Source organism: Bombus vosnesenskii, unplaced genomic scaffold (assembly GCF_011952255.1).
Source record: "Bombus vosnesenskii isolate JDL3184/JDL3185 unplaced genomic scaffold, Bvos_JDL3184-5_v1.1 scf7180000013352, whole genome shotgun sequence".
NCBI classification, from domain to species: domain Eukaryota; kingdom Metazoa; phylum Arthropoda; class Insecta; order Hymenoptera; family Apidae; genus Bombus; species Bombus vosnesenskii.
Genome location: NW_022882988.1, coordinates 2583407 through 2608940, shown reverse-complemented (window position 1 = coordinate 2608940; position 25534 = coordinate 2583407). Strand labels below are relative to the sequence as shown.

General features: G+C 41.0%; 1 protein-coding gene across 1 annotated transcript; it reads left to right on the top strand.

The window, feature by feature from the left end:
* The first annotated feature begins 502 nt into the window (after positions 1-502).
* Positions 503-25266, top strand: LOC117236721 (ATP-binding cassette sub-family A member 13). Its single transcript, XM_033499914.1, has 49 exons — positions 503-565; positions 664-887; positions 1118-1260; positions 1346-1476; positions 1570-1955; positions 2068-2382; positions 2476-2731; positions 2811-3008; positions 3087-3301; positions 3400-3610; positions 3780-4180; positions 4276-4558; positions 4642-4836; positions 4906-5123; positions 5198-5382; positions 5462-6006; positions 6083-6463; positions 6543-7190; positions 7283-7471; positions 7546-7628; positions 7707-7869; positions 7960-8141; positions 8248-8871; positions 9024-9154; positions 9238-9560; positions 9630-9819; positions 9894-10034; positions 10191-10514; positions 10661-11156; positions 11236-11356; positions 11433-11623; positions 11685-11823; positions 11995-12202; positions 13021-13161; positions 14067-14256; positions 14403-14597; positions 14729-15247; positions 15321-15496; positions 15595-15859; positions 15918-16017; positions 16109-16251; positions 16329-16529; positions 16897-17077; positions 17153-17265; positions 17338-18163; positions 18490-18638; positions 18920-19102; positions 20984-21227; positions 25141-25266. Exons 1-49 carry the CDS (start codon positions 503-505, stop codon positions 25264-25266), a joined length of 12255 nt encoding a protein of 4084 aa, XP_033355805.1.
* Positions 25267-25534: the final 268 nt, after the last annotated feature.

Here is a 25534-nt window from a genome sequence, read left to right as displayed (position 1 = left end):
TCTCCGCAATGGATCCCGGAGCAGCACGCGACAGAGTGAAGCGCATTTCCGGTTGTCGATGTATCGACAGACGCGCTTGTTACGCTCTTCAAATATTTGTTCTGCCCTACGCGATATATCAGCGATCGGTTTCGCCTGTTCAATCTTGATTTATGGATCGCGACTCGCTTTTCCAATGTATCCAACCATCGATCCTTCTCCACCGACATTTTCGAAATCTCCACGAAAGTCAACTACGTAACCGAAAGAGCTGTTTGACGAATCTCGGTTTTCTTGTTAGGCGAACAAAGCGAGTAGCGTCGAATTCCGGAACGAAACACTCGTGCAAGTGTTATAGATAATAGAGCTACGAATACTTCGGTGTGTGGCTGTGTAAGACTCCGCAGCGGAGAAGATAAAAACCGGAGTCATCCGAGGGACAAAATATTCCGAAGAATTGAAAGCATTGATAAACAGTAAAGTATTTTGACGATTCATTTTGCAGATCTAAACTGCTCTCGCGATGAGGGTCGACCAAATTGGGCTTCTCTTGTGGAAGAATTACATCGTACGAAAACGTCAACCGGTAATTATAATTATAAAGTTACATAATTTGAGATTTACACGAAGTTACAAGCAGCGAAACGATATGTAAAATACATGCACAAACTTCAATGTTTATAGGGTATATTGGCTCTGGTATTCGTATGGCCTGTGGTCGTGTTCATGATCCTATACACGATTCGCGACAATGTAGATCCGAAGTATTATCCAACTTGCCAATTTCCTGCGAGGTCTATGCCGCAGGATGGGTTGCTGCCATTCGTTCAAAGTTTCATTTGCAGCGTGGGAAATCCCTGTGATCCTCTATCGGAATACGAAGAAGTTCCTTCTTACAAAAATGCCACGTTAGTTCAGCGAGTTGCAGAATTTTCTTTCCTAAACATTTTCTCTTTTTAATCATTGTAACCGTTTATAACGTCTAACGACTCGATACTATTTTAAACATTGATTTAAATAACTCTGTGAATCGTTAAAGTAAAATAGCGAAAGTCGAAGCGGCACCAAATGATTCTTAAGTCCGTTCACTTATTTCATTTCGATAGAAGCATGTAAAGAAGATTTATTTTTACAACAGTCTAGGTCCGTTAGTGGTAGAATTGCAGCCGATGCTCGGCAACGAAACGATTCTTTCCGCTATCAGCACGTTACCGAACAGCATCCAGCTTCTAAAATCAATGGCGCAGATACTCACTAGACCAGAAATCAAAGCGCTGTTCGGTACGTATGCACGAGTTGCTCAACACCTCATTTACTATCGTGGGTATTCAGGAATTTGCATCGAGTATTGAATTTGTCAAACTAGATCGTGGTATTCGATTGGGCGATCTGTTCAACAACCACGAGGAAATCAAGAATCTTCTTAGGGTTCAGATGCCGTACGCGCGAAGCGGATTGATCGACGAACTGTTTAACTCGTCCATAAAGTTACTATACGTCAGTATCGTATTATTAAGCCAGACAAACTGAACTCATCGATCAATTCATCCCGATGCAATTGTTTTCAACTTTTATTGGACCGATTTTCAGCTTATCGAGGCGTTCGGTTCGTCTAATATCGACGGCGCGATTTGTTCTCCGGAAATTTTGAAGAAGTATCTGATTCTACCTAACGAGCAGAACTACTTGGAGATTTCCAAGATTCTCTGTGACATCGATTCGGCGATGATACCCAACATGCTCGAGAGTCTGTCCAAGCACCTTGATTTCTCCGGTTTGCTGGAAATGATAGACCGTGTAATGGCCAAGTTTCGCGATTATGATTTTTTCGACGATCTAAGGAAAGCGGTCGAAACGATTCTGGACCTCCAAACCACGAAGAAGTTCGTTCCGCAGTACCTAAAGTTACGTCAATGGGTACCAAAGATGATAATGGTGTTCAAGAACGTCACATTCAAAGAAATTGACCTAACTTTGTGAGTAGCTTCGGTCGAATTTTAATTTCAAATGAATCTTTTTCGAACGAGAAAAGATTACAAAATAAATAAATAGGAAGTAAAAGAAATATATTCTCGAATCTAATCGCAGCGTGAATAAATCGCTGCAAGTTTTGGATCCGGTGTTCTCGATGGAGCGTGATTGGGCGACCGTCCGTCGAACGTTCTTGAGATTGCAAAAGTTACTGGATCTAGCGAAACGGATGGTGGAGGATCAAACTATCGACTCCTCCGACAGCCTTTTCGCGATAGTGCAACGTTTGTCCAGCACAGCACGATTTGTGTACGGAAACATGGCGAATCCCGACAATCTTACTCAAATTCTAGATCTGAGTATCGCCATTCTGCACGATGGCGCGAAATTGATGCAAAAGATTTTGGACGGCCACCAGGACGAAATTCAGCTGTGAGATTTTTCCATTACTTACACAGTATTTTTCTTTTTAATGTATCTACGTATGTGTTGTGAAATGATTTTTTTTTTTTTTTTTTTTAATAGACCAGCTGAAATTCTAGACGGACTCAGAGATTTTTTATCGGATAACATCCTAGCCACGTTGAGTTACATTTTGTCCTTCATGCAAACGATCGTCAGAATGTTACACCATGCTGCCATTATTCACGAGGACGTTCAGTACAGAATTTACGATATTTCCATAAATCACAAAGACACGGTGCAAAAATTGCTAACGAACGTCGATCCAAATTTTTATCGAAAACTCGTTAAATCATTCTCCAGACTGGACTTCGTTGAGGTTGGCAAGCGTTTTAATTATTTTTGTATAACCTTCCACGCTTGTAGAACGCACGAAACGATTGTTGCGTATGTTGCAGAAATTCGTGGATGCAGTTGAACGCACAAGTCCCGACGACTTCTTTTGTCAGGAGGGGACTCTGAACGAAATTTTTGAGCTTTTCATAGACGGCAAAAACGAAGCTAGACACGTCAAGGAACTATTGTGCAGCGATGCCGGAAAGAAGTTTATCTGGGACGTGTACGAAAGTTTCGAGTTTCGGAACTTTGAAAGCATAGTAAGCATTGTGTTTCGCTTGTATTGACGTGGACGATTCTCGAAACGTGTTCTCATAATCCGGGGGTGACGTTGTTAGGTGAGCGACTCTTTATTCACGGTGTTCAATATGGCATTGCACAAGGTGGTCAGCGTCGAGAAATCGAATCTAACTTCGCTAGTCGGCAACACAAAGGAGTTGATATCGTACTTGACATCGCCAAAAAGGCCAGACCCCGACTGGTCCGTATTCAAATTTGACGAAAAATGGTATGAAGCTTTCGGAGAAACTCGATCTCAAGGAAGATTGAACCTGTGAGTGGCGCCATTAGATATTTCTTCGACCTCTTACACCCGAGAAGAGAACATCCTGTAAAAATTATTTACTCGACTTTTACTTTGTTTCTCTTTAGTCTGGCGATCCATTTGAGCATAGCGAAAATGGTCGGCTCTCGTAGCGTGACTTATATTATTATCGAGCCTGATCTGAAGAAGATGAACATACTCGCGAAGATAATTTTGTATAACTTGAAGAAGGATCCTACGAGCTGGATCGATGAATTTAGGCAGAGGAAAATGGAGCTGGTCGAATCGTTCTACTTGACCGTAACGGATAAGGATAAGGTTGGTAAACAATCGCGTAACTCTTTCATAAAATCGACATTTCTTCCGGTAGCGAGGAAATGTTGCGGAAGAACGGTTACAGCGAGACCTACCATTCACACGCAAAAGTATACACGCTATATCAGCATAGTTTGTTTACAGAAAAAGGAACTATTCTTCTATTTTACAGGCTTTACAAATTCTAGAATATGACAATTTTACCGATATCTACTGTACGAATCCAGATCCGCCGGATTTACTAAATTTTCCAAAAGACTCGAACGAGACAGTGCTGAAGGCGTTGATTTGTCATATCTCGAAATCCGTACAAATGGACTTGGAAATTGACATGTCGAATATCGAGCAAATGGACGAAGTTCGTTATAACAATACTATTCATTTCAATTCAATGAAAGAACCGTTCAATTGGACAGACTTTAACATGCAAACGATCGAGATTTATCGATACATCGATACTCTGGTCCATCAAGAAGATCCAGATTACGACATGACTAGATTAGAAAAGGCGAGGAAGGCTTTTGAAACATCCTGGAGCATCGATATTGGCGCCAAAGATGTTTTCGAGATGAGGTACGCAAGCAACAAAAATAACGTTCTCTTTCCTTTTTCATTACCTTTTTAAATGGCAGATATTTACTTTGGTGACACGTTACATCTTTCTGCAGCGTAGGTTTGATCTGCAAGTTCTTCAAATTGATGGAGAGCTCTCTTTTCTCGTCGAAAGGAGTATGGAAGGAGACGCACGCGATTGCCTGGGCGTCCTCGGTGATCTTTGAGTATATCGAGAAGATCGTTGATCAAATTCAGAAGAACGAGTATAGAGCGAAGCTCTCCGAGCTGTTGCAGGACATGCCGCAGACGGAAATTCTTTTAAACGCCATTCTACGAAATTTATCTCCTTTAATCCTCGATGTCGTTGACATCATAACTATGAAACCGATTCATCTTGTAAGCTATATAATTCGAGCATTTTATATTTCGAACCGAAATTTCGTTTAAAAATTCTTGAAAATACGTGTTCTTTCCGCCAGATATCCGTTCTCGATGATTACAAATCGCGAGAAGAACATTGGCCTTGCGTACGAAACGAGAGCGCCGGATCTGCCATGGAGATGCGAGAAGGCACTCGCGAAATAATCAGAGAGATCGAGAGAATATCATGTAATCCAGCTTTGTTTATTCAGGAATGGAACGAGCATCCCGTGTTCGCGAAGACAAGGAAGATCGTATGTTATTTATTTAGAATTTATTCTTTTCACTTAACGTTTGGTGATACTCAACGAAATATATGCCAGTTGCAGCACGATAAAATTGTTCAATCTCCGCCTTTCAATTGGACCTTGGGTTACATAACATTCCGCCGGCAGGCTAAGAAGCTCGATGATTTGGTTAACGACGCCACACAGGTTATCTTGGCGGAACAACCGCATTTCTGGGAGCATTGGACGTCTCTCGTGCCGGAAGTTAAAAACATATTTGATAAGAGGTGGCCGGATATGAAGAACGATGCCAAGTGAGAGTCATTATTGCCGATTAGTATCAAAGAAGCTCGCAGGAGAATATATTTTTTATGTATTTATGATTTAGAAACACCCTTGAATACGTTGATTACGAATTAGACAAGACAGTGATGGCCTTTCAAAGTAATCTTTCGGCTAGCAATCTCTGGAATCCGACAATCTCCATCGAGAATCGCATTCTCGTCCTAGTAAAATTTGTCTCACATTCTGTTCAGAAAATGATACAGACCGCAACTAACATTCTGCGCAATGGTAAGTAGCAAATAGTCTGTAAAATTGTTGCGAGTCTTTTGTTTTCACAAAGTTACTAAAACTTGTTCTTGGTTTCCAGCTGTATTGTTAGAGCCTTCGAAAAATTCTATAAAACTGAATTTATTTCCGTTGTTGGGATTCGACGATAAATCACCCATCTCGATTTATTACAATAAGCTATCGTACGTTATGGTCACATTGGTCAATGGATTGATGAATTCAAATGTCGGTGATCGCATATTCAATTCACCAGATACTGATATCACTTGTTCTCGATTATTCGAATGGTGGTCAGATTCTGTTGTTGGCTTTACTCCCGAGGAATATAGAACCTTGAAGAATTTCACCTGTGACCTTGATCCTGATAACTTCAACGCTTACACTGACCTGTACATGGTCGAGGCTAATGTATGGACGCAACCTGTTAACAGATATCGATCTTCCATGATCACGGTAATAGGTGACATATACGATTTCGCGTTTGAAGTTTTGAGGTTGATGGAGGATATAAAGGAGAAGAAGATAGAAATCGAGGTGCCATTTTCCATGTCTTATGTTTCAACTACTCTTCAGAAGTTCAAGTATGTTCTCGAATTTTATGATACGGAGACCAATAGCCAGAAGGTGAATCAATTGTTTCGTTAAGTATTCAAGTTTTTAGAAGTTCGTTAATATTTTTCTGATTAATATGACGTTTTAGAAGTTGGAAAGGAGCAACTACAGAATCTTTATAGAGGGTGTTGCCGAAGGTTTGAATCATATCACGAACGCGATAAAAAATATCAAGACACAAAATAACCATTTAAATATTTGGGATTTCGTTGAAAATGGCGATGCACGCCAGTTGTTGAAGATCCTCGACAATCATCCTGAAGAAACGATCGCTTTAGTGGTTACGCTTAGTACGCTCAATTCGCCGACAAATGTTTTCATGTCGTACGAGGATGTAAGGAAGACCATGTGCAGCTTTCGGTTTAACTCGAACTATTGGTCCACTCCGAACAGAACTCGATTTATAAAAGAAATATGTTCTTTCGATCCCGACCAATTACTGAAAGGTGTCACCAGTGCAGAATACTACGTAAGTAGGGCCAAATCATAGAAATAGCACTGAATATATCGTTTTTGTTATTACCTCTAATACCATGAATGTTCAACAGTCTTTTGTGACCGGTCAAACAACTACCATGTCAAAATCAACACACTTAAGCGCCTCCGTTACCAAACTGTTGGATACAGCGTTACGATTTCACGCAGAGCAAAAGTCTAATTACGTTATAAACTCGAAAATTTTCAATGCGACGACCTGGAGGAATTTATCGAACGACACCTGGTCTGTCATTGGCAAAGCTGGTCAAATCTGGATAGAGAGGTACATGAAATATGCGAAAAACGAAAATCCTACGAAATTAAACGGATCGACAGATTCGCTGGCGAAATTGGCCCGAGGGTATCAGCTTCTAGACGCTACGATCGAGCTACTGGCCGGCGGGGATATTTGGCAAAAGCTTCGGATCCTCTACGAGAATTCAAGGGTGAAACCTATCTTAACTCTAATAGAAGACCTGCCGAATCTCATCGTCACCGGTGTTGACACTTTCGTGAAGTCAGAGAGATTGAACGATTTCGTGGAGAAACTCTCGTTTGGCAAGCTACATCCTTGCGACATCGACAAATATTTGATTGTGCCCAGCTTCGTGCGGAAGAAGGTCCTCTTGTCAAGCATTACCAACTTTTGCCAAAAGATCGTTCTCGCCGATGGACGACTGACTTTGATCGATATATTGCCCCTTGATGTCAAGTACGAGGTACAACGTTCGACTAGACTATACAACTTTCACAACGTTGATGATGACGTTGTTAGCCGTGTGACGTTGTTAAAACTTGCGGACGTTTACAGGAAGGTCGAAAAGCAAGAAATTGGTCGGGGAACTACGACGAGATTTATCTTTTGGAAAAATTGCAACATATCGAATCGACGATAATTCGAGCTGCTTCGGAAGGTTTCAAGGACCCGAAGGTTCCAGCATGGTGGATTTCCTTCAAGGAAGGCACCTTCGAGGATTTTTTGACGCTTTATAAAAAGGAGGTAAGCGCTAAAATTTCAATGAAATTGTCGTTTATCTAAGCGTCAGGGATTTTACGAAGAAAATTATCCTTCAGGACCTGAAAGCGCTCGCTCACTTGGTGGTGAAAAAGCTCTTCACGACCGCTAGGAACATTTTAAATTCCGCTGGGAATACCGAGTAAGCTACGGTTCCTTGTTAGCATTTGCGGAATTTGTTTATAACGCTGCAGCCGCTTATTAGGAAACTTTCTTTCAGAGACTGCTCCTGGTGCGTCACGTTCCCCCTTGAAATTCTGAATTCTCAGCTGCTGAACCATCAACTCTACGCGAAACTCTTATGTCAGTTGACTCAATTGAACATATCGCAGATTCACGATATATTAATGCATGATTTCTATTGGAATAAAACTGCTAGTATGGTAATGCTTTATTTTATTTATAACTCTACGATCACGATTCAACTAATTAATTTCAAACATATCCATATAATTTGAAATTTCTCTTATTAGATAAAGAATTACAAGTATCTAAACGTCAAACGAAATAGAAACGAATTTCTGACAACTTTGGAAGGCACATTCTATCATATCGCCGAGATTCTAATGAATTTTCAAAACAAGACTTACAGCGACGAGATCAACGAGTGTTTTCATAGATTCGTAGGACGTCCCGCTTATTCTAGACCCGGACTGTAAGCATTCGAGATATATCTGTATCCCTTAGATTAATTGATAAGTGTCTTACGCATCGATCGTTCTTTTTACACGACGTGATAATAAAAACAAGTTTCATTTAAGGTATGTGACCATGGTTCTCGGTGTGTTGGACTCCCTGCAGAAAAACGTGTTCATCCTGGACACGGGCCGGAATCACAAGAACATCGAAACGTTGTCCAAAATGGCGGAGAAGTACGTTCCGATCTGGAAGCCCGTGCGCGACGTGGTAAAGGCGTCGGACGTCGATGACGTAGAGGCGTTTTTGCCAGGGGCGATGATTAACGTGAACGCGTTGCTGAACGACAGAAACGGGTCTCTTTGTCGGACTAAGTTAGAATGTCGGAATCGGACGGTTTTGTACAACTACCTGAGCTCAAAGAAAGCAGGAAAAGTGTTCCAGTATGATCAAAAAGCGTTAGGTTACCACACGTTGATGGAGATCGCCGATCGATTGTCCGTAAGTCTGGATCTAGATCGGATCTATCGCGAGCTGAAACAGTGGCAAATGGACGCCACGTGGAATTTAACGTGGCTGAAGGAGATCCTGAGGCACTTGTCCATCGTTATCGGAGAGAGCGGCAATCTGCTCGACGTCGCCAGTAAAATAGACTTCCAGGATGTCTCGAGCGTCTTAGGAGTTCCTGATATCGTCGACGGGGTGGTTAATATCCTGAAGGATAAGACGGTGGACAAGCTTTTCGACGGGTAAGAATGTCTTGATCGTAGAAATGAGATTGGACGCGAGACATTGAGTGACCGAAGTTGTTTGAAACTTGCTTCAGTTTTCGAATATTGACGTTCACTTTTAATCCGACATCGTATAAAGATTCTGTTATGTCGTTTCCTTTTTTTTTTAGAATGAAGGAGATAGCGGAAGATATTAAGCCGTTCATCGAGGATCAATACGTGATGGACGACGTTTATCGAATAATCGTGGCGTTTCAGTCGATGGATATCTTCAAGAATTTAGGGTTGCTCGATATGAAATGTATGATCTCATTGCGTGTCTCCTCTCGAAAGAAATACCTTGTGACGTTCGATTCGGTGGTGCGACGATATTTTTATTTTCAGACGTTATCAGAGATATGTTCGACAACTGGGATGTGGTAAAGTCATATTTGGTGGATAAGATTGGAATTTCCAATAATGTAGCGTTGATGCTGAGCCAAGCAAAGATAGATATGATTTCTGTTTTCATGAAAGAAAGAAGAGCTCTCAGTTTGAAGGAAATCATTTGCTCCCCGACGAAACTCAGTGAAATGTTGAATTTTAATAGCAGTCGAATCACCGCCGAAGAAGTCAGCTCCGCTATCTGCCAGTTCGAGGATTCGCAGACACAGAACGTGACCATAACGTTGATTAAAAATTTAAATTTCGATTATATTTTTAAGACTGTGAGTATAATCGTATGAATAAACATTGACGATAAAAAATTTCGAGTTTAATCTAGTTCGTTATTTTAGCTTATGAGCGCGAACGTGAAAAATATATTGGCCAACGCAAATTTGACGGAAACAGAGGGAAAAATGGTACTGAATAATCTTGGAGTGGCCGCAGAGTTATTGCCATTCTTCAAAGACAAACTTTCCTCTCGAATGCCAACGGCGCAAGCCTTGGAAACAGATGCGCAAGAACCGGATCAGACAGTCTCCAGTAAGTTATGCAAAATTTTGGAATTAAATTAACGCAATTTGCGTATTTAATAAATATTCAAATGCATTTCGTAGCTTCCAAGTTCCTTCAAGATTCTAGCGAGATGCTGTGCGGGCAACCGATGGTCTCTGATAACGGTGATTTGTACAAAATTATCTCGAAGATCGAGGATAATAGCAAAGATTTCGATAAGGCTGAGCTCGATTCTTTACCCAGTATGTGTAATCGATCAAACGACAGATATTAATTTTGAATTTGAAATTTTTCACCAGTTAACTGAAAATTTGTACCTCTGAATTTTTGCACTTTCGAACTTGAAAATTGACAATTATAAATTAAAACATTGAAATTTCGAATTTTGTTCTGTTCAGCTGAATTTTGCAGAAACACCTACAAAGGTGTTGTGGCCATGGGAGGCGGGAAAATTATATGGTCTTACGTGAAACCTCTACTACGTGGTAAAATACTTTATGCTCCCAATACCACAGTAATCAACAATGTAATGACATTAGCAAATAAAACATTCGTGGAAATGGAACACTTCGGCGTATTGATGAACAGTTTCGAGAAAACTTTAATCTCATTGGCGAATCTTACCGAAATGAGCGACAGTTTAAGGGAGCTTCGAGACATAATGTCCTCAGATGTTATAAAAATCGCCATTAGATCATTTGGCGGAAGCAATTTCGAAGGCGGTAAGTTGTCCTAGGAAAAGGTGAAACAAACAACTATGTATTCTTGGATTATTCAGATTTCTTTAATAGAATAGATCGGTTCACTCCATCTTTTTCAAAACAAAGACGCGAACGTGCCTTTTCTAAAATGTTTCATCCTCTTCCAGGGGATTTCACCGATATGGATCTCAGCGAGGTTTCGTGGCGACTTAAGAGATCCAAACGTTTGATAACGATGGTTGGTATGTTGAATGATTTATTGGAGTGCGTGCTCGTAGATCGAATAAGAGGATTTCGGTCCGAGGAGGAAATGGAAGCGAAAGCACGGGTTCTGATGGAAACGCGAGAATTTTTAGCCGGTGTTGTCTTTTTGGATAAAGCCCCAAAGAGATCTAGCAGATCTTTGCAGCATGAATTGTCCGATAATATAGTGTACAAAATTCGAATGGATGTGGACTACGTGCAGTCCACGAAGAGATTAAAAAATCAATTTTGGATTCCTGGTCCGGAGAGCAGTTTTATAGAACACCTGAGATATATGAGAGGATTCGTACAGCTCCAGGACTCTATCGATCGAGCAATTATAAGAACGAAAACTCAGAAAGATCAGGATTGGAAAACTATGACGCAACAGATGCCATATCCTTGTTGGGAAGACGTACCGTGTGTATAATCTCTTGCCCTTCTTTTATACTTACAAACAATTTTAATAATAATAATAATCATTTTATGTATCACGTAGCTTTCAAACAACTCTCTACGAGTCTCAAGGTATTCAAGTTTGTTTCTTTTTTGCGCTAATGATGTGTGTTGGAGCAGCTGTCAGGCATGTTGTGTGGGAAAGGGAATCTCAAAATGCAATGGTAACAGGGGAAATATCGCAACATTAACATTTCAGTTAACTAATGGCATTAGTTAATTCCATAGTTCCGTTTCTAGGTAATGAGCGTAATGGGATTGAAACCTTGGAGAAACACTGTCGCCTGGTTCATTACGACATTTATAGAACTCTTAATCGTGTTGTTCTCTATCGCAACAGTTCTGCTTGCCGGAAAAATTTTACCAAAATCTGATGCTTCTTTAATTTTAATCATGATGGTCGATTACGCGTTCTCTATCGTAACCTTCTGGTAAGTTTTATCAAATTAATTGATCATCAACGTACTTTATTCTACTAAAACAAATTTTCAGTTACATGATTTCAACGATGTGCAGCTCAGCGAGTCTAGCCGCGATCACTACCGTGGTTATGTTCTTGCTGACATTCATGCCATACGTCATTGTCATTGCTATGGAGGCCGTTATTGGTCTCGGGTATAAGCTTCTCATCGTAAGTTATCGCCACCTAGCGTAGCAATAGCATTTCCGTGACAAATAACACGTTCGAACGATGCGTCCGTGTTAGGTTTCACGATAAAACCACCATTTCCTATAAAATTATGTTAATGCCGTGCACATTCTGCGAGCAAAGAGAACGATTTATCAACGCCTTTCTCCTTAGTGTCTCAGCATGTCGACCAGCTTTTGTTACGGTTGCTTATACGCGGCCAGGAAGGAAGTTCAAGGCATCGGACTAACTTGGAGCGCGATGTGGGAGGAATCTAGCCCCGGCGATTCGATGTCTTTGGGTTGGGTGCTCCTAATGATCGCCTTCGACGGCTGCCTTTATGCCTTAATCGGTTATCTCGTCGCCAGATATACGAATTCAGGTAGAAACTTGTTAAACTTCTTCGCCTCTCTAAACGGAACTCACGTGAACTTTTAGAACTTTGTAGAATCGATCTTTCATCGTTCGGTGGAGGTGTCACCAGCTTAGAGTCTACTACAACTTGTTCTACTTTCTTACATTTATTTATTTCCTTTTTTTTTTTTATCGCATTGAAAAATTCGTTGGATCTATACAACTACACGCAACAACGTTATCCAAATAACTTTCTAACATGATATTTGTTCCGAAGATTTCGAGAGACCACTTGGGATCTCTGGTGCATGCAATGTCGCGAATTTATTCAATATTTCTATGTATCCTGTCTGTGTACCCCTTTTATTTATTACTCTATTGTCTATAACCATTACTAAACATAGAAGAAGAAAACATGGAAAAAGAACACAAGGATGGTATCATTAAGGTTAAACATAACATCGTTATAATATTATTCGATGTTATTAGATGTAATAGAATATTTTTGAAAATATCTATTCAACATTCACGATGCTACTTCGTTTCGTTAGTGACATCCTCCATGTGTTCACAATGAAACGACGAAAAGAATATTGTTACGAATTCTACACGTTTACACGCACCTCTCGTTCGCATCGTCGCAACTTTGCGCACAGATTTCACCAAAACCTTCCCTCCTCCCCCATATAATCGCCACTGATGCTGCAAAGAGAAACGCCAGGAGGGCGGTCTCGAGATGCGGTAAACATTCGCAAAGAAAAGAAAAGACGGTGCGTGTCTCCGAGAGAAGTTCGATGACCTGGTGAGTTTCTGGAAACGGACGAGCATTGGCGAATAATTTTCCAGGCAGGGGCTTTCACGATTTGAGGTCCCGTAGCTTATGGTGGGCCGATAAACGTTCTCTCTATGGCAGACCAAGTTACCTCGCCTTCGTCAACAACCTCTATTTCACTAACGACGTTCTCCACCCTTCAGCCACTTACCAAGGTATCGCACTTGCTCGCTCTTTCGCTCTTGCACGATATTTCAGCTTTTCTTTTTCTTTCTCGCTTTTGCTATGTTACGTTGTGCTCTTACATTCTACTCGAGCTTCGTTCGCATTATTCAAATATTCAGTTGTGTATATTTAGATTGTCATTTATCTCATGGCTTTGTCTTATTCTTGCATACCTTTTTATCCCACTCGAGAATATTCGCTCGATACGGATATTTGGGAAAATTACTAAATCGTTTGATATCGCGAGAACACCAAAGGTGAAGCGTAATCTAATCTGCATAAACGCGGTACCATCCGTCTATTTCGCAAAATTTGCACGGGAAAGAGCTATTCGAATATTTGGTTTGCACTGAATATGTAAATGTTTGTTGCTACTTCCATGAGAGTGGGAATTCACACGTGAATGCTTAATCTATTCAATGTTGCAGTTCGGATGCATCATGGAACGGGTGTTTCGGTAGGAATTCTTCTTGATAGTTTACCTATGCACATGTTTGCTTGAGTTCCACGCAAACCGTCCGACTATGCAACGATATCAGATATTCGCGTCTTGTACAAGTTTCGCGTTTCTGTATATACTTCTTCGGTGACTGACGTATAGATTGCATGCTGATACTGCATGCGATGCATGAGTTAGAGAATTCGCTTCTATTCACGATAGGTAATATGATTTGTTTTCTTTTTCTTTTTTCTTTTTTTTTTTTAAATAATAGAAATCTAAAGAAGTCGAGAGAAAAGTTATATTTTGCGGGAAGCATCTGCTTTATTCGATGAATATTTTAATCTGCTTTTCCTAGGATTAGGTAAAGCTGTATAAAAGATAAGAGAGCTTGCTTAAGAAACCACTGTCGATTCCTATTAAAAATACGTGTTCTTTATATTGCATGGAATACAGACGAAGAGAGCGACGCGAGTAACTTGACTGTCAGCGAGAAACAAACAGGAGTAAGATTTGAAAATGTCAAGAAGATCTACAACACAGACCAGGGCGAGGTCTTAGCAGTGGATGACTTTAATTTGAAACTTAACGAGGGTGAGGTGACGAGCCTCCTTGGAAGAAATGGCGCTGGAAAAACCACCATTATGTACGTGAATAACACGATTTCTTCTAACAAAAATCTTTTCTGCTTTATCTTCTTTAACATCGACTAAAGGGATTTTGATAATTTCATTCGTAAGCGGCGGGTATTTGAATTCATTCTCGTTATTCAAGGGTGTACTTTCTTTTCAGTAAGATGCTGACGGGGATGCTGGCTCCGACCACGGGTGAGATCTGTTTGAACGGTGAAGAGGGTTGCAAGCCTGACATAGGGGTCTGCCCTCAAGATAACGTACTTATCGGTACTTTGACACCCAGAGAACATTTAATGTTTTACGCGAAACTAAAACATCCTGACGATGTAGATATGCAACGAAGCGTGAACGAGTTAGTATATACATTATTAATAAATCCTCATTCACCGTCGACTCTTTCGAGATGCTAACTCCTTTTCCGTTTCGATTATCTTTAATCTCCTTGGATTTCAACTGTTGTTATCAAGCCATGTGTTCTCGTAGGATGTTGACCTCTTTGGAACTAGGCAGACAAGAGCACGAACCAGTATACCGGCTCTCTGGCGGCACAAAGAGACGGCTTTGCGTGGCTTTAGCATTTCTAGGCTCACCGAAGCTGGTGATCCTCGATGAACCAGGCGCCGGAGTGGATCCAGCCGCGAGACGTAGGATCTGGCGTCTAATCGATCAACACAGGATCGGCAGAACCGTCATTCTATCGACTCATCATCTGGACGAAGCTGACATACTCAGTGACACCGTCGTCGTGATGCATAAGGGAAGGATACTTTGCACGGGATCTCCGTTATCCCTGAAAATGATGCACGGTCGTGGATACAGACTTCTCGTAACGTTCCCTTCTGCCGATCGTGAAGAAAATGTTAATTCGATCGAAAGAAGAAAGGTGGAAGCTTTAAAGAGCGTGATCGAAGAAGTGGTGCCTAATGCGGTGACCAATGAAGTTTCTAGTACAGAGGTGGTCGTCACGTTGCCTTTCCAAGGGAAGAATGGTTTAAATAATAAGTAGGTTGATTGTTCGAAACTTTATCGGTCGATGCTATCTGTTATTAGATTTTAGAAACAAATTATATTTCAGTATCGCACAAGCTGCGAAGATTTTGGAAGACAGTCGCAGAAATCTGGGTTACTCCCACTTTTCCTTGGAATGTGATACTTTGGAAAGGGTTTTTCTAGATCTGTGTTCTAGGGCAGAGAGCGGTTCGTCCATTATAACACCTATTCAAGATAGTGTTATTAGTATGGGTAACGTTGGTACGTGACACGATGTCAACTATAGGATGATATTTTTTATTGATATTTGCTAATTAGTTAATTTTGTTAGTTTAATTCTTAAATGTAATTCGTAACAGGTCCTACGGTATCCAAAAACGTTGATCTAATTGACATCGAACCATCCTTGAATCCCTGCCCTATTAGGCAAATCAAAGCTCTGCTGAAGAAACGAATATGGCACTTCAGAAAGGATTGGTTGACATTCTTAGCCGGTCTCCTCTTGCCAACCATGTTCGTTGCGGTTGCTATGGGATTCTCTTTGATCAGGCCTCCATCAGAGGATGAACCACCGCTGGTTCTTACGCCGAAATTATATGACACACATCCGACCTATTTCTACAGGTATGCAAAGTGCTTGCTGATACGTGGAGTTAATATTAACCGTGAAATTTATTCCTAGCATCGATAACGGTGACGATTCGTTTTTACAACACGTATCACTTCAGCTTCACGATCGATTCGGGGATGACTATGCTGGCGCATGGCAAACATTGCCTAATGTATGACCTTTACAGAATTACGCTAAAAACATGTGTATACTGGCAAAGTGAATATTTAAACTTCAACGGCAAATATTTTTTGTTTCATTAGGACACTGGTACTTGTAAATGTCAGGACGGCCAACAGGTTTGTCACGGCGTGTCCCAAGCCGTTGAAGGTCTTTTACAAGTATTACCTGGCAGGCCCACTCTAGATTGGATAGTGTCGACTCATCAAGAATACATAGAGAAGAGGTACCGCAGAAAGAAAAATAAATTCACTATCGAAGAATTTAATTTTATGAATTGAAATTTGCTTAATTATTTCGCAGATATGGAGGATGGTCATTGTTCCATTCTAACGACAAACCACTCTTTGTTGTATGGTACAACAATAAAGGTCACCATGCGTTGCCATCTTATTTAAGCGCATTGAACGAGGCAATCTTAAGAGCATCAGGTGTTCAAGGTCGTCTAACAACCTTGAACCATCCCTTAAAGCTATCCAGCGATCAACTGAACCGAACCACATTGTAAGTTCCAATTTCCATATATTAATGAAAAAAAAAAGAAATAACACTCGTATTCTCACTTACTGTTATATTTTGATAAACCAAACGCAATTAAGGTCAAAAGATTAGCATGCCACGCTGATCTTACCATGTTGGTAAAATGAAGCGGAAAATGTGCATAATAAAATTGCGCGTGTTGCGTTTACTTTTAATTAACTCCTGGCGCCTATACAATCGCGTCGCTGAACATTTCAACCGGATTTCGTGGCTTTCATTATTCGAATCCTATTTCTGTCTGTTAATCTCCTTAACGATTTCGCGTTGAGTTTCTCGCCTGAACTAATTCAATATTAACGATCCGAAACGTACGAAATTTACGTCGATTCAGATTGCAGCATGTGGCTGATGTTGGCGTGGCGCTCGTACTTTTGCTCGCGTTCAATTTGGTAGCTGCTCAAGGGTCGAAAGAATTGGTGAGGGAAAGATTATCGGAAGAAAAGAGAATTCTGTTTCTTGCTGGCGTTCATCCTGTCACTTACTGGATCACCGTATTAATTTGGGATTTCTTCGTGAGTGATCAACGAAACATTCGTGAGAATGAGAAGAAGAAAAATTGCAAGGCAATTTGAATTCGAATCTTTTAGGTGTTTGGCTGCTCCATTGCTTTGGCTGTCGTGGTTTTCGAAATTTTCGGACTTCCTGCGTACGTTGCTAGGGACAATTTGCCTGGCATTTGTTTATTATTGTTCCTCTTTGCGTAAGTTTGTATCGTATACAATTTACTGCTGTGTTCATTCAATTTTAATTAATCGAATTTATTAAATTGTAGGTGGGCAGCGTTACCATTTTCACATTTGACTGAAAAAGCCTTCGACGATTCAAGCATGTCGAACATGGTCCTTTTTTGCGTCAACACGTTTATAGGTGTAGCTTCCCTGGCCACTATTTTGGTACTCGACATTCTAGGGAAAACGAAAACTACAGAAGATGTACGAGATATCCTGCACTACGTCTTACTCATCTTTCCCCAATATGTACTGGGTGATGCTCTAGTACAAATATCACGGAATGATATCACGGCGCAATTATTAGAAAAATTCCACATGGATACTTATCAGTCGCCCTTAGGTTGGGAGTTATTGGGTCTTCATTATGTTTTCCTGACTGTCGTCGGTGCTGTTCTGTTCTCTTTGAATTTAATGATCGAGTGCCGATTTCTTCCCAATTGGAATAGACAGAGGTGCCCGTACGAAGCGTTTCAAGAGGACGACGACGTGTCGAAGGAAAGAATGAGGGTGGAGGGTGGCATGTCAGACGATATCTTGCAGACAGTGAAACTTCGCAAGGAGTATAGAAGTGTTTATGGTACGAATGTAGCCGTTCAAAACTTAAGCATTGGAGTGCAAGCAGGGAAGTGCTTTGGTCTTTTGGGAACGAATGGTGCCGGGAAAAGTACCACTTTTCGCATGTTAACAACGGAGATTATACCGACAGCGGGCAGAATAATACTGAGAGGCAAGGAAATCGGTTCAGGACCATTGTGCAACGGTGAAATCGGTTATTGTCCTCAGAGCGACGGTTTGGATGGTTTTCTTAGTCCGCATCAGTGTCTAACGATTCACGGGGAAGTTTGTGGGTTGAGCAACGTTCCCAAGGTAAGGGTTGATTTATGTTCAAACTCTCGGCCAATTCTCGCACTCTGAGTTTTCTCGGAGACCTTTGAATAACTTCCATCGTCACTTCACTGGCGCAAGGATCTTGTTTTTAATTATTTTCCGTTCTAACTTCCGGCTGATAGCGTAAAGACGATACAGAGGCAAACAGATGAAAATTCAACGTGTTCCTGCCTTTTTTCCACCTTGTTTTAAGACAAATAATTCCACGCGGATGAATTTTAGAACTTGCTCTTTTAAGAACCTTTTTTAAGCCACTCCCTTTTGCAGGAATTTAATATTATCCCGTGAAAAATTGTTTGTTTCAGGCGGTCGAGTCAGCGCTGAAGAGACTCGATCTTCTGAAATACGCGCACAAGAGAGTGAGCAGTCTCAGCGGAGGTAATAAAAGGAAACTATGTACTGCCCTGAGCGTAATGGCTCCGGTGCCCGTAGTTCTTATGGACGAACCAACGAGGTATTTCGTAAAACGGTTTATTAAGAGCACCTTTTTAATAAGCACAAAATTCATATTCCACTTATTTCCTTACTTTTCTATGTTTAGTGGAATGTATACGTTTATTACAATTTGCCTTCCGGCTACCAGGGGCTTTCGATTTTATACATAATCTTATTTTTTAGAATTAAACATAATCATTATAAATTCTATGTATTCTGCTTTCCTTATATTTACCTATTCTAATCTTACTCTCTTCTAATTCTACCTAGTCTAATTCTACTTATATAAATTATGCTTAGTGGAATGGATCCTGCAACGAAAGATCTGGTAGCCAAAACAATTAGGCATATGACGAAGAATCAAAGTTGCGTAATTCTAACTTCGCACAGCGTGGCAGAGTGTGAAAATCTGTGCAATAGAGTCGGTATTCTTGCCAAGGCTGGTCTCAGATGTATAGGGACGCCACAGCATTTAAAGCACAAGTAAGTACACACATAAATACTTGCACTAATCGAATAATGCTTTTCGTTTCGTTGCTCACATATTCGTGTCCCTGTACATACAGCAAGATTTAAAAGTTCCATTCGACATTAATATACTATTAACAGTTACAGCAGAATGTTCAATCATTCCGGACGAATATGCAAGTTCGAATATCCGGATAGGATTTATTTCGATCGACGTATTTTAATGATGTTGTTCCAACTAATGGATCGTTCGTGTTGGTTTCATCTCACGGATAGCTTTCTGACAAAATCCGTAACGCGACAATTTATTTGCCATTCCCTCTCGCCTTCTCCCTTTTGGTCAATTGATTTTTAATTTCGTCCATCATTTTCCGCGCATTCGATTCCCTCCGCCGGGAATTTCATAAAATTTCATTTCCGTTCGACGAAACCGGTCGGAGATTACGTTTCGGTTACAATGATACTGCGCCGTATTACCAACCGTGCCACGAACTCCCAACCACCTCTCTCTGTTTCGCTTGTAACGCGTGCGCCACCCCTTTAACTTCCTTTTCGGAATATAACATAGCACGCCATAAATATTTAGCTCTGGCTGCACCTTTCGCCTCCGGAAGTAACTCGGCGAAAATGTCCCTCTTATATCCCCTTCCTATTTTCTCTTTGCGCCGCGCCATCGAGCGCCAAAGAATTTACGATATCTCGCGTGCACGTGTGCACACCACGTTTATACAGTATTCCCCGGTGTGGTAATCCATCCACATTCTCCGGAGAACGTCGGATGGCAAGAAACGAACCTGTCCCCGTCGGATTTTTTGCCCATCGCATAAACAGTAGGATATTCTCGTGTACCCCTATGAAATACCGTGTGCAATATATACTTACCGCAGGACATTATAAACTTCTGTTTGCAACCAGCTTCTTCTTGCCGAAATTTCGTTCAGATTTTCGGCTTTTATATCGTTGCTCGTACGTTGTAACTTTTTTTATCGTATTCAGTTTATATATGGTTATCGTATTCAAACTGCCGTTTAATCGCCATACTTTTCAGATACGTTCGAAGATAAGAGCTAATGGCTGATGGTAATTGTTGAGAATTGTGGATCTTAATCGCCGAAATAAAAGTAAAGCAACACTAAGGTTACACTTAGAATTCGTATTAAAATAGTTTTGGATTTATTTAACGAACGATTTCCAGGATCTTCGTCGATATACATTTGCACGCGTCTCAGCACTTTCTTCGTCTCGCCATCTTCCATACCAGACTGCCAACGGAACAGTTACATTTATCTGGTTTTCGAGACGCCGCGCACACACATACTTCCACACATTCATACTCACATACGTGTGTCACTACTACGCGGCTAATCTAGTCTAGTACATAAAATTATACATATCTCAATAATAATAAGAGAAGATTGTTTGTTTGAGAAAATTACGATTAGAGTCGAATCGGTTCTACGATGCACATCGAGTTCTTCCAGCAATTCTCGCTCTTTTTACTTACTCGGAAACGGTTATTGTACAGAGAAACAGTCGACGTGCAAGCTATCCTTTCTCACGGCATAATTTACCGATGCTGATATACGTATAGCGATATAAATGAATACAAATAGACGGACTTGCCGGTGAACTCGCATAGTGCAATAAATATTTGTTACGGCGCTTTTCCTGACTATTTCCATCTCGCCCGTGTACATTCCTCTTGGTCTCATTTACTTCTTGTCTTTATTCCTGTTTGTTAAAGACAAGCTTGAGTATTTCAATCTCGTTGCCGTCAATGGCATCTTTGGTATCGGTGATCGATGTGCGTTTCGTTCGAACAACGTCTTTCGAATATTTAATCATTTACTTTAGCCTCGGATTTATCGTCTTGTTCGTTTGCACTTTTGTTCATAGATTTGGCGAAGGTTACGTAGCGTTTCTACGATTCCGGCAACCGATTTCATCCGCGGATCTAAGGAAAGCCGTTCTAAAGTATTTCCCGCGGGCTGTGGTCTCTTCGAGACAAGCCAGCGCAGCTCGTCTGCTGGTACCACGAAGCCAGGACATGCTGGTGAGCAGCAGCTTTAACAAGCTGAAACTGTTGGCCGAGGAACTGAAAGCCACGGACTACACGTTGACACAAAGTTCGCTGGATCAGGTACGTATCATAAAAGTTTCAAGCGTATCCAGAGAAATATAGTTTCGTGTTTCAAGGATTATGTTTTACTTTGCCGTTTTAAATTACACTTCCAGCTAAAAGGTAATACCGACATTAATTATAAAGGTTAATACCAAAGTTAAAGCCCGAGCTTAAGATTAAAAGGAGCATCAACGTTTAAACTAATTCGATTTGGAATTCTATTACTAGAATAGCAGTTGATAAATACTTTCAAGTTCGCGGAACAAGTTGCTTATCGATGTTTCGAATCGAACGCGTATCGATGAAATACTGGGAGAATGTTGAGCGCACTATACAATAGTCTTGTCTCGAGCAGATGATGCACAGCCTGCACGCTGCCTGCCATCAGGCTGTTCGATCAAGGACGATCCTCGTTTACGTTACCACGTAGCCTGAGGAATATTAATGGATTTGTCGCCTTACGGTTCACGTTGGTGCACAACGTGCACCAACCTTCCTTCGTGGTTTCTAACAGGCTAAGAGCCAATTTTCTTGTATCATTGTTTGCCTCTGCATACAATGTAAGCTTGTTTATACATTTTCTGATATATTTTATTACGCCTTTAAGTCGGTGACTGTACCAATGTGTCCGAGATCGTACGGAATTATTCATAATTAATTATTCTCCGCAGAAACAATTTCATTCACGCGCAACGAAGCAACTTTCCAGCCGTTTAATCTTCCTCGCGAGCTGGGAGAATTTTAATGCCGCAACACCGATGCTCCTCTGCGAGCTTCTATCAACCTTTGGCCATTTTTTCTCGCCGGGTGGCAACAGAGGAATTTTTCATTTAAGCGAAGAATTGTGTTGAAAGTAACGGCAAGCAGCGGCGTGTAATCGACTCTTCTGATCGATCGACGTTCACTTTCCACGTCGTGCGAAACAATGTTTCCGTCCTTCGAGATGAATTACATGTTCTCGACTCGTGATTGTCTTTTTCATTTCCCGAGGTATTACGCAACCACCGCGGTTAGTGTACCGCGTGAAATATAATTAAAAGTTGGGAACGCGTATCACGGTGGAAATACAGGAAGGGCAAAGAAAAAAAAGAAGAAAATTTGCATTCTACCTTTGTCTGTTTCCCGACGTCGGATTCTGTCGATTAGAGGGCCAGTGATATTTGCTTAAAATTCCCTGGCAGATTCATGCAAAGTGTCGAGAATTTGCATGCGCCTGTTAATAAAGGAAGCGCAATTTGAACGCTAATTAAAAAAGTTACATCTCGGAAGTTCGTGGACATAGCCAGCGTTCGCTGTGATTAACGCCGTTTAGGAATTTATTCTGGCCTATTCAGCCGGGTCTTTTGTGTTTCGAGTTTCATTGAACTCGTAGCTCGTTTTACCTGCTTGACTAAAAATTTTTATTCCATCGCCGCGATTATTTTGGTATACGGCCAAACTGGCTCAAATTCCATACGGTCGTCCGACGCCTCGAATTCGCAAGAGAAAAACGATCTAAAGTTTTTCTCGCCGCTTGGGGATCCACGTTACGCCTAAATAATTCATAGCTGAGCGATTACGAGGTTGGCGCCGGAATAAGCGGAGATTCCACGGCCCTCGTACCACCATTCAATGGAATCACGTTCGCATCGTTTGTCCGCGTCTTGCGCCACAGCGTCCTGTCTCCTTAATGGAGATAAGATTCCAAGGACCGTCTATATACGTGGCTATGACGGGATTTGTTGATCCGGTTATGTTTACCCGTACACAAAGCTCATCCCTGGAGATTAACTCGGTTGAGAGACTGCTCCTTCTTAGTCTGAAACGGTTGCCCCTGGTGCCAACCCCAAAATTCACCCTGAATAACTAATTTCAAACACCTTCTGGCTTAATTAATCGTTATCTGTGCAACCGGTTGCACGATCCACCTATTCTTCAAAGACCTTTCTATTCGGACCATTGAACCACTTAATTAATTGCTTCACACGCGAAAGAAGCGACTACTTTTCATCTTTTTGTTGCAACAATTTTCTCACAGAGTTACCTAATCGACGATCAGCAGGAGATAACTAAAAGAAACAGGTACTCCGAGTGTGACTCGACTCGATGTTGATCCAACGAGAGAATATTAATTAAACAACCATCGATACGAACCGCTTGAATAATAAATTCGGTATCGTAGAGAGATTATTATCGTTAATAATCAGGGGGTCGTGCATTATTTTGTATAGTGTTCTGCGTGAACCGTTTATTCATTCATATATCATTGCCCCATTCTTCTTCGGAATACCGTTTAACTGTAATTACCAGTTTCTCTTTATTTTCGTAAATTGAGAAGGACGCAACTTGAAATTGCTTGAATTAAACAATAATCGGAATAACAGGGAAGTTCATGGACGAACAATGGAATTTGAATACGAGATAATTACGACGACGTTTTATAAGCGATAGAAAGATAGGATCGTAAATCACGAGGCTGATCTCCGACATGACGAGATCGTAGAGATAAATATACATAGAGTTCGTGGTCCCTGAAAGTACGTGGCTCCTATTCTAACCGATTTTTCTATGTTCGTGGCTGGCGTTCACATCTGAAAACGAATTTCTCCCTTTGGTAAAAAGAAGAAATTGAAAAGGAATCTCTTTGGAGACCAGAATTGACCAGATCCACAGCAAGGTAAATTCATTCTGGTCTGGAAACGAAGAATCGCACGCTATCAAAGGCGACCGAACGGCGGCAATTTAATTGCTGGCGACGCGGAAAGTAAGCGTCGACCGTGTTTATCGCGTTTCGAGAACTCGAGCAACGATCGTTTCGACAGTCAGGAACACACCGCCCGCATAATTTAGTCGGCGAAATTGTACCATTGCCAAAGGCGTTTGCGAAACAGCGGGATTTCCCAGCGCCCTTTAATATAGTGTCTTGGAAAACTAACTGAATTAAGATCGCTACATGCACCGATCGTTCGAATATTCAGGACTTGTTCGTTAATTAAAACGTTCTATATAATCGTGAGATATTTCAGCTTCTTAAATAATTTACACGTCGTGTATATTGATTTTTTATCTGCGCGTACATATACCGTTCTTGCAGTAAAAACACATTAGAAGTTACGTTTTCCAGATTTTAATGAATGCACATTTTTCCATTCTTTTCGAGATAAAACAAAAAGATACTCCTGTCCCTTCAGATTTTAGTGCTGCGATTTTCAAACGTTGAAGATGGTCAAAAATAAGGAATCGATGATATCAGGTTACCCCCGATGGCGACGTCATGTTTCACGAAGCAACCGGTAACGCGAGACAAATTCTAGCCGCAAAAAAGTTGAAACCGGCATGCAGTTCTTGCTTCTCCAGGGTGAACTTGTATGTAAACCGCGAAGACTCGGCTCGTTCCGCGAGACTTTCCAGATTTTTATGGTTCCTCGTTGAAGGGAAAGCGTCCTGTCCTCGATTCCTCTATTCCATACCAGTCCCTTGTCTTCCTGTTTTATTCCCCTTCACTCGCGCGCGGTATCTCGACGCGGAGGACGCGATAAACGATCGCAGCAACGATACCGACGCAACGATCGAAAGTTTAAGCATTTTCATTGGGAGCAGCGTGCACAGACTTGTGAAACTTTCACGGTTCTCATTCGCAGTAATTGTCAATTTACTCGTTACGATACATTTGACACAATCAGGTTGCCGGCATCGAATAGCCGATAAATTTTCAGCAAAAGTTCTCTTCCAATAAATGTCACGATAATTCACATGACAACGAGGAAATTGAGAAATAGTGGCTATATATGAACGTACGCTATAGCGTCTACGTACTGTGTCTATTATTTTATTCACCAATCAATTTATGTTTCGATTTTTTTCCGGCAATTGCCTTTTTTTGCGATACAACGCAAAAAGGGAAAGAAGGGAGAGAGAGAAAGAGAAATTAATTAAAGTTTTGCTTCCACAGGTGCTCGTGAGTTTTTCGGAGGACGTGGACAATGAAATCGATGGATCAGTTTACGCGCAGAGCAGTACCAACAATATCTCAAATATTTATACCAACATGGATACCATACATATGGAAACATTTTGATAGATTTTTAGTTCATTCGTGTCTACAATCGATACATCGTTATTGATTTTAAATTTCTGTTTAATGCGCGTTTTTACACAATTTAGTAGTTCATTTATCGACGCGTGAATCTCGTGGAGACTTCTGTGATAGCTTTACTTCTGTTGAATAGCGCTATGTTGGACGTATTGTAAGGGCTTTCAACTGTCGCATCAACAAACAAGTGCACACGATTGATTAGTTACGATATATATAGATATATATACAACTCGCGTATGATACAAATTTT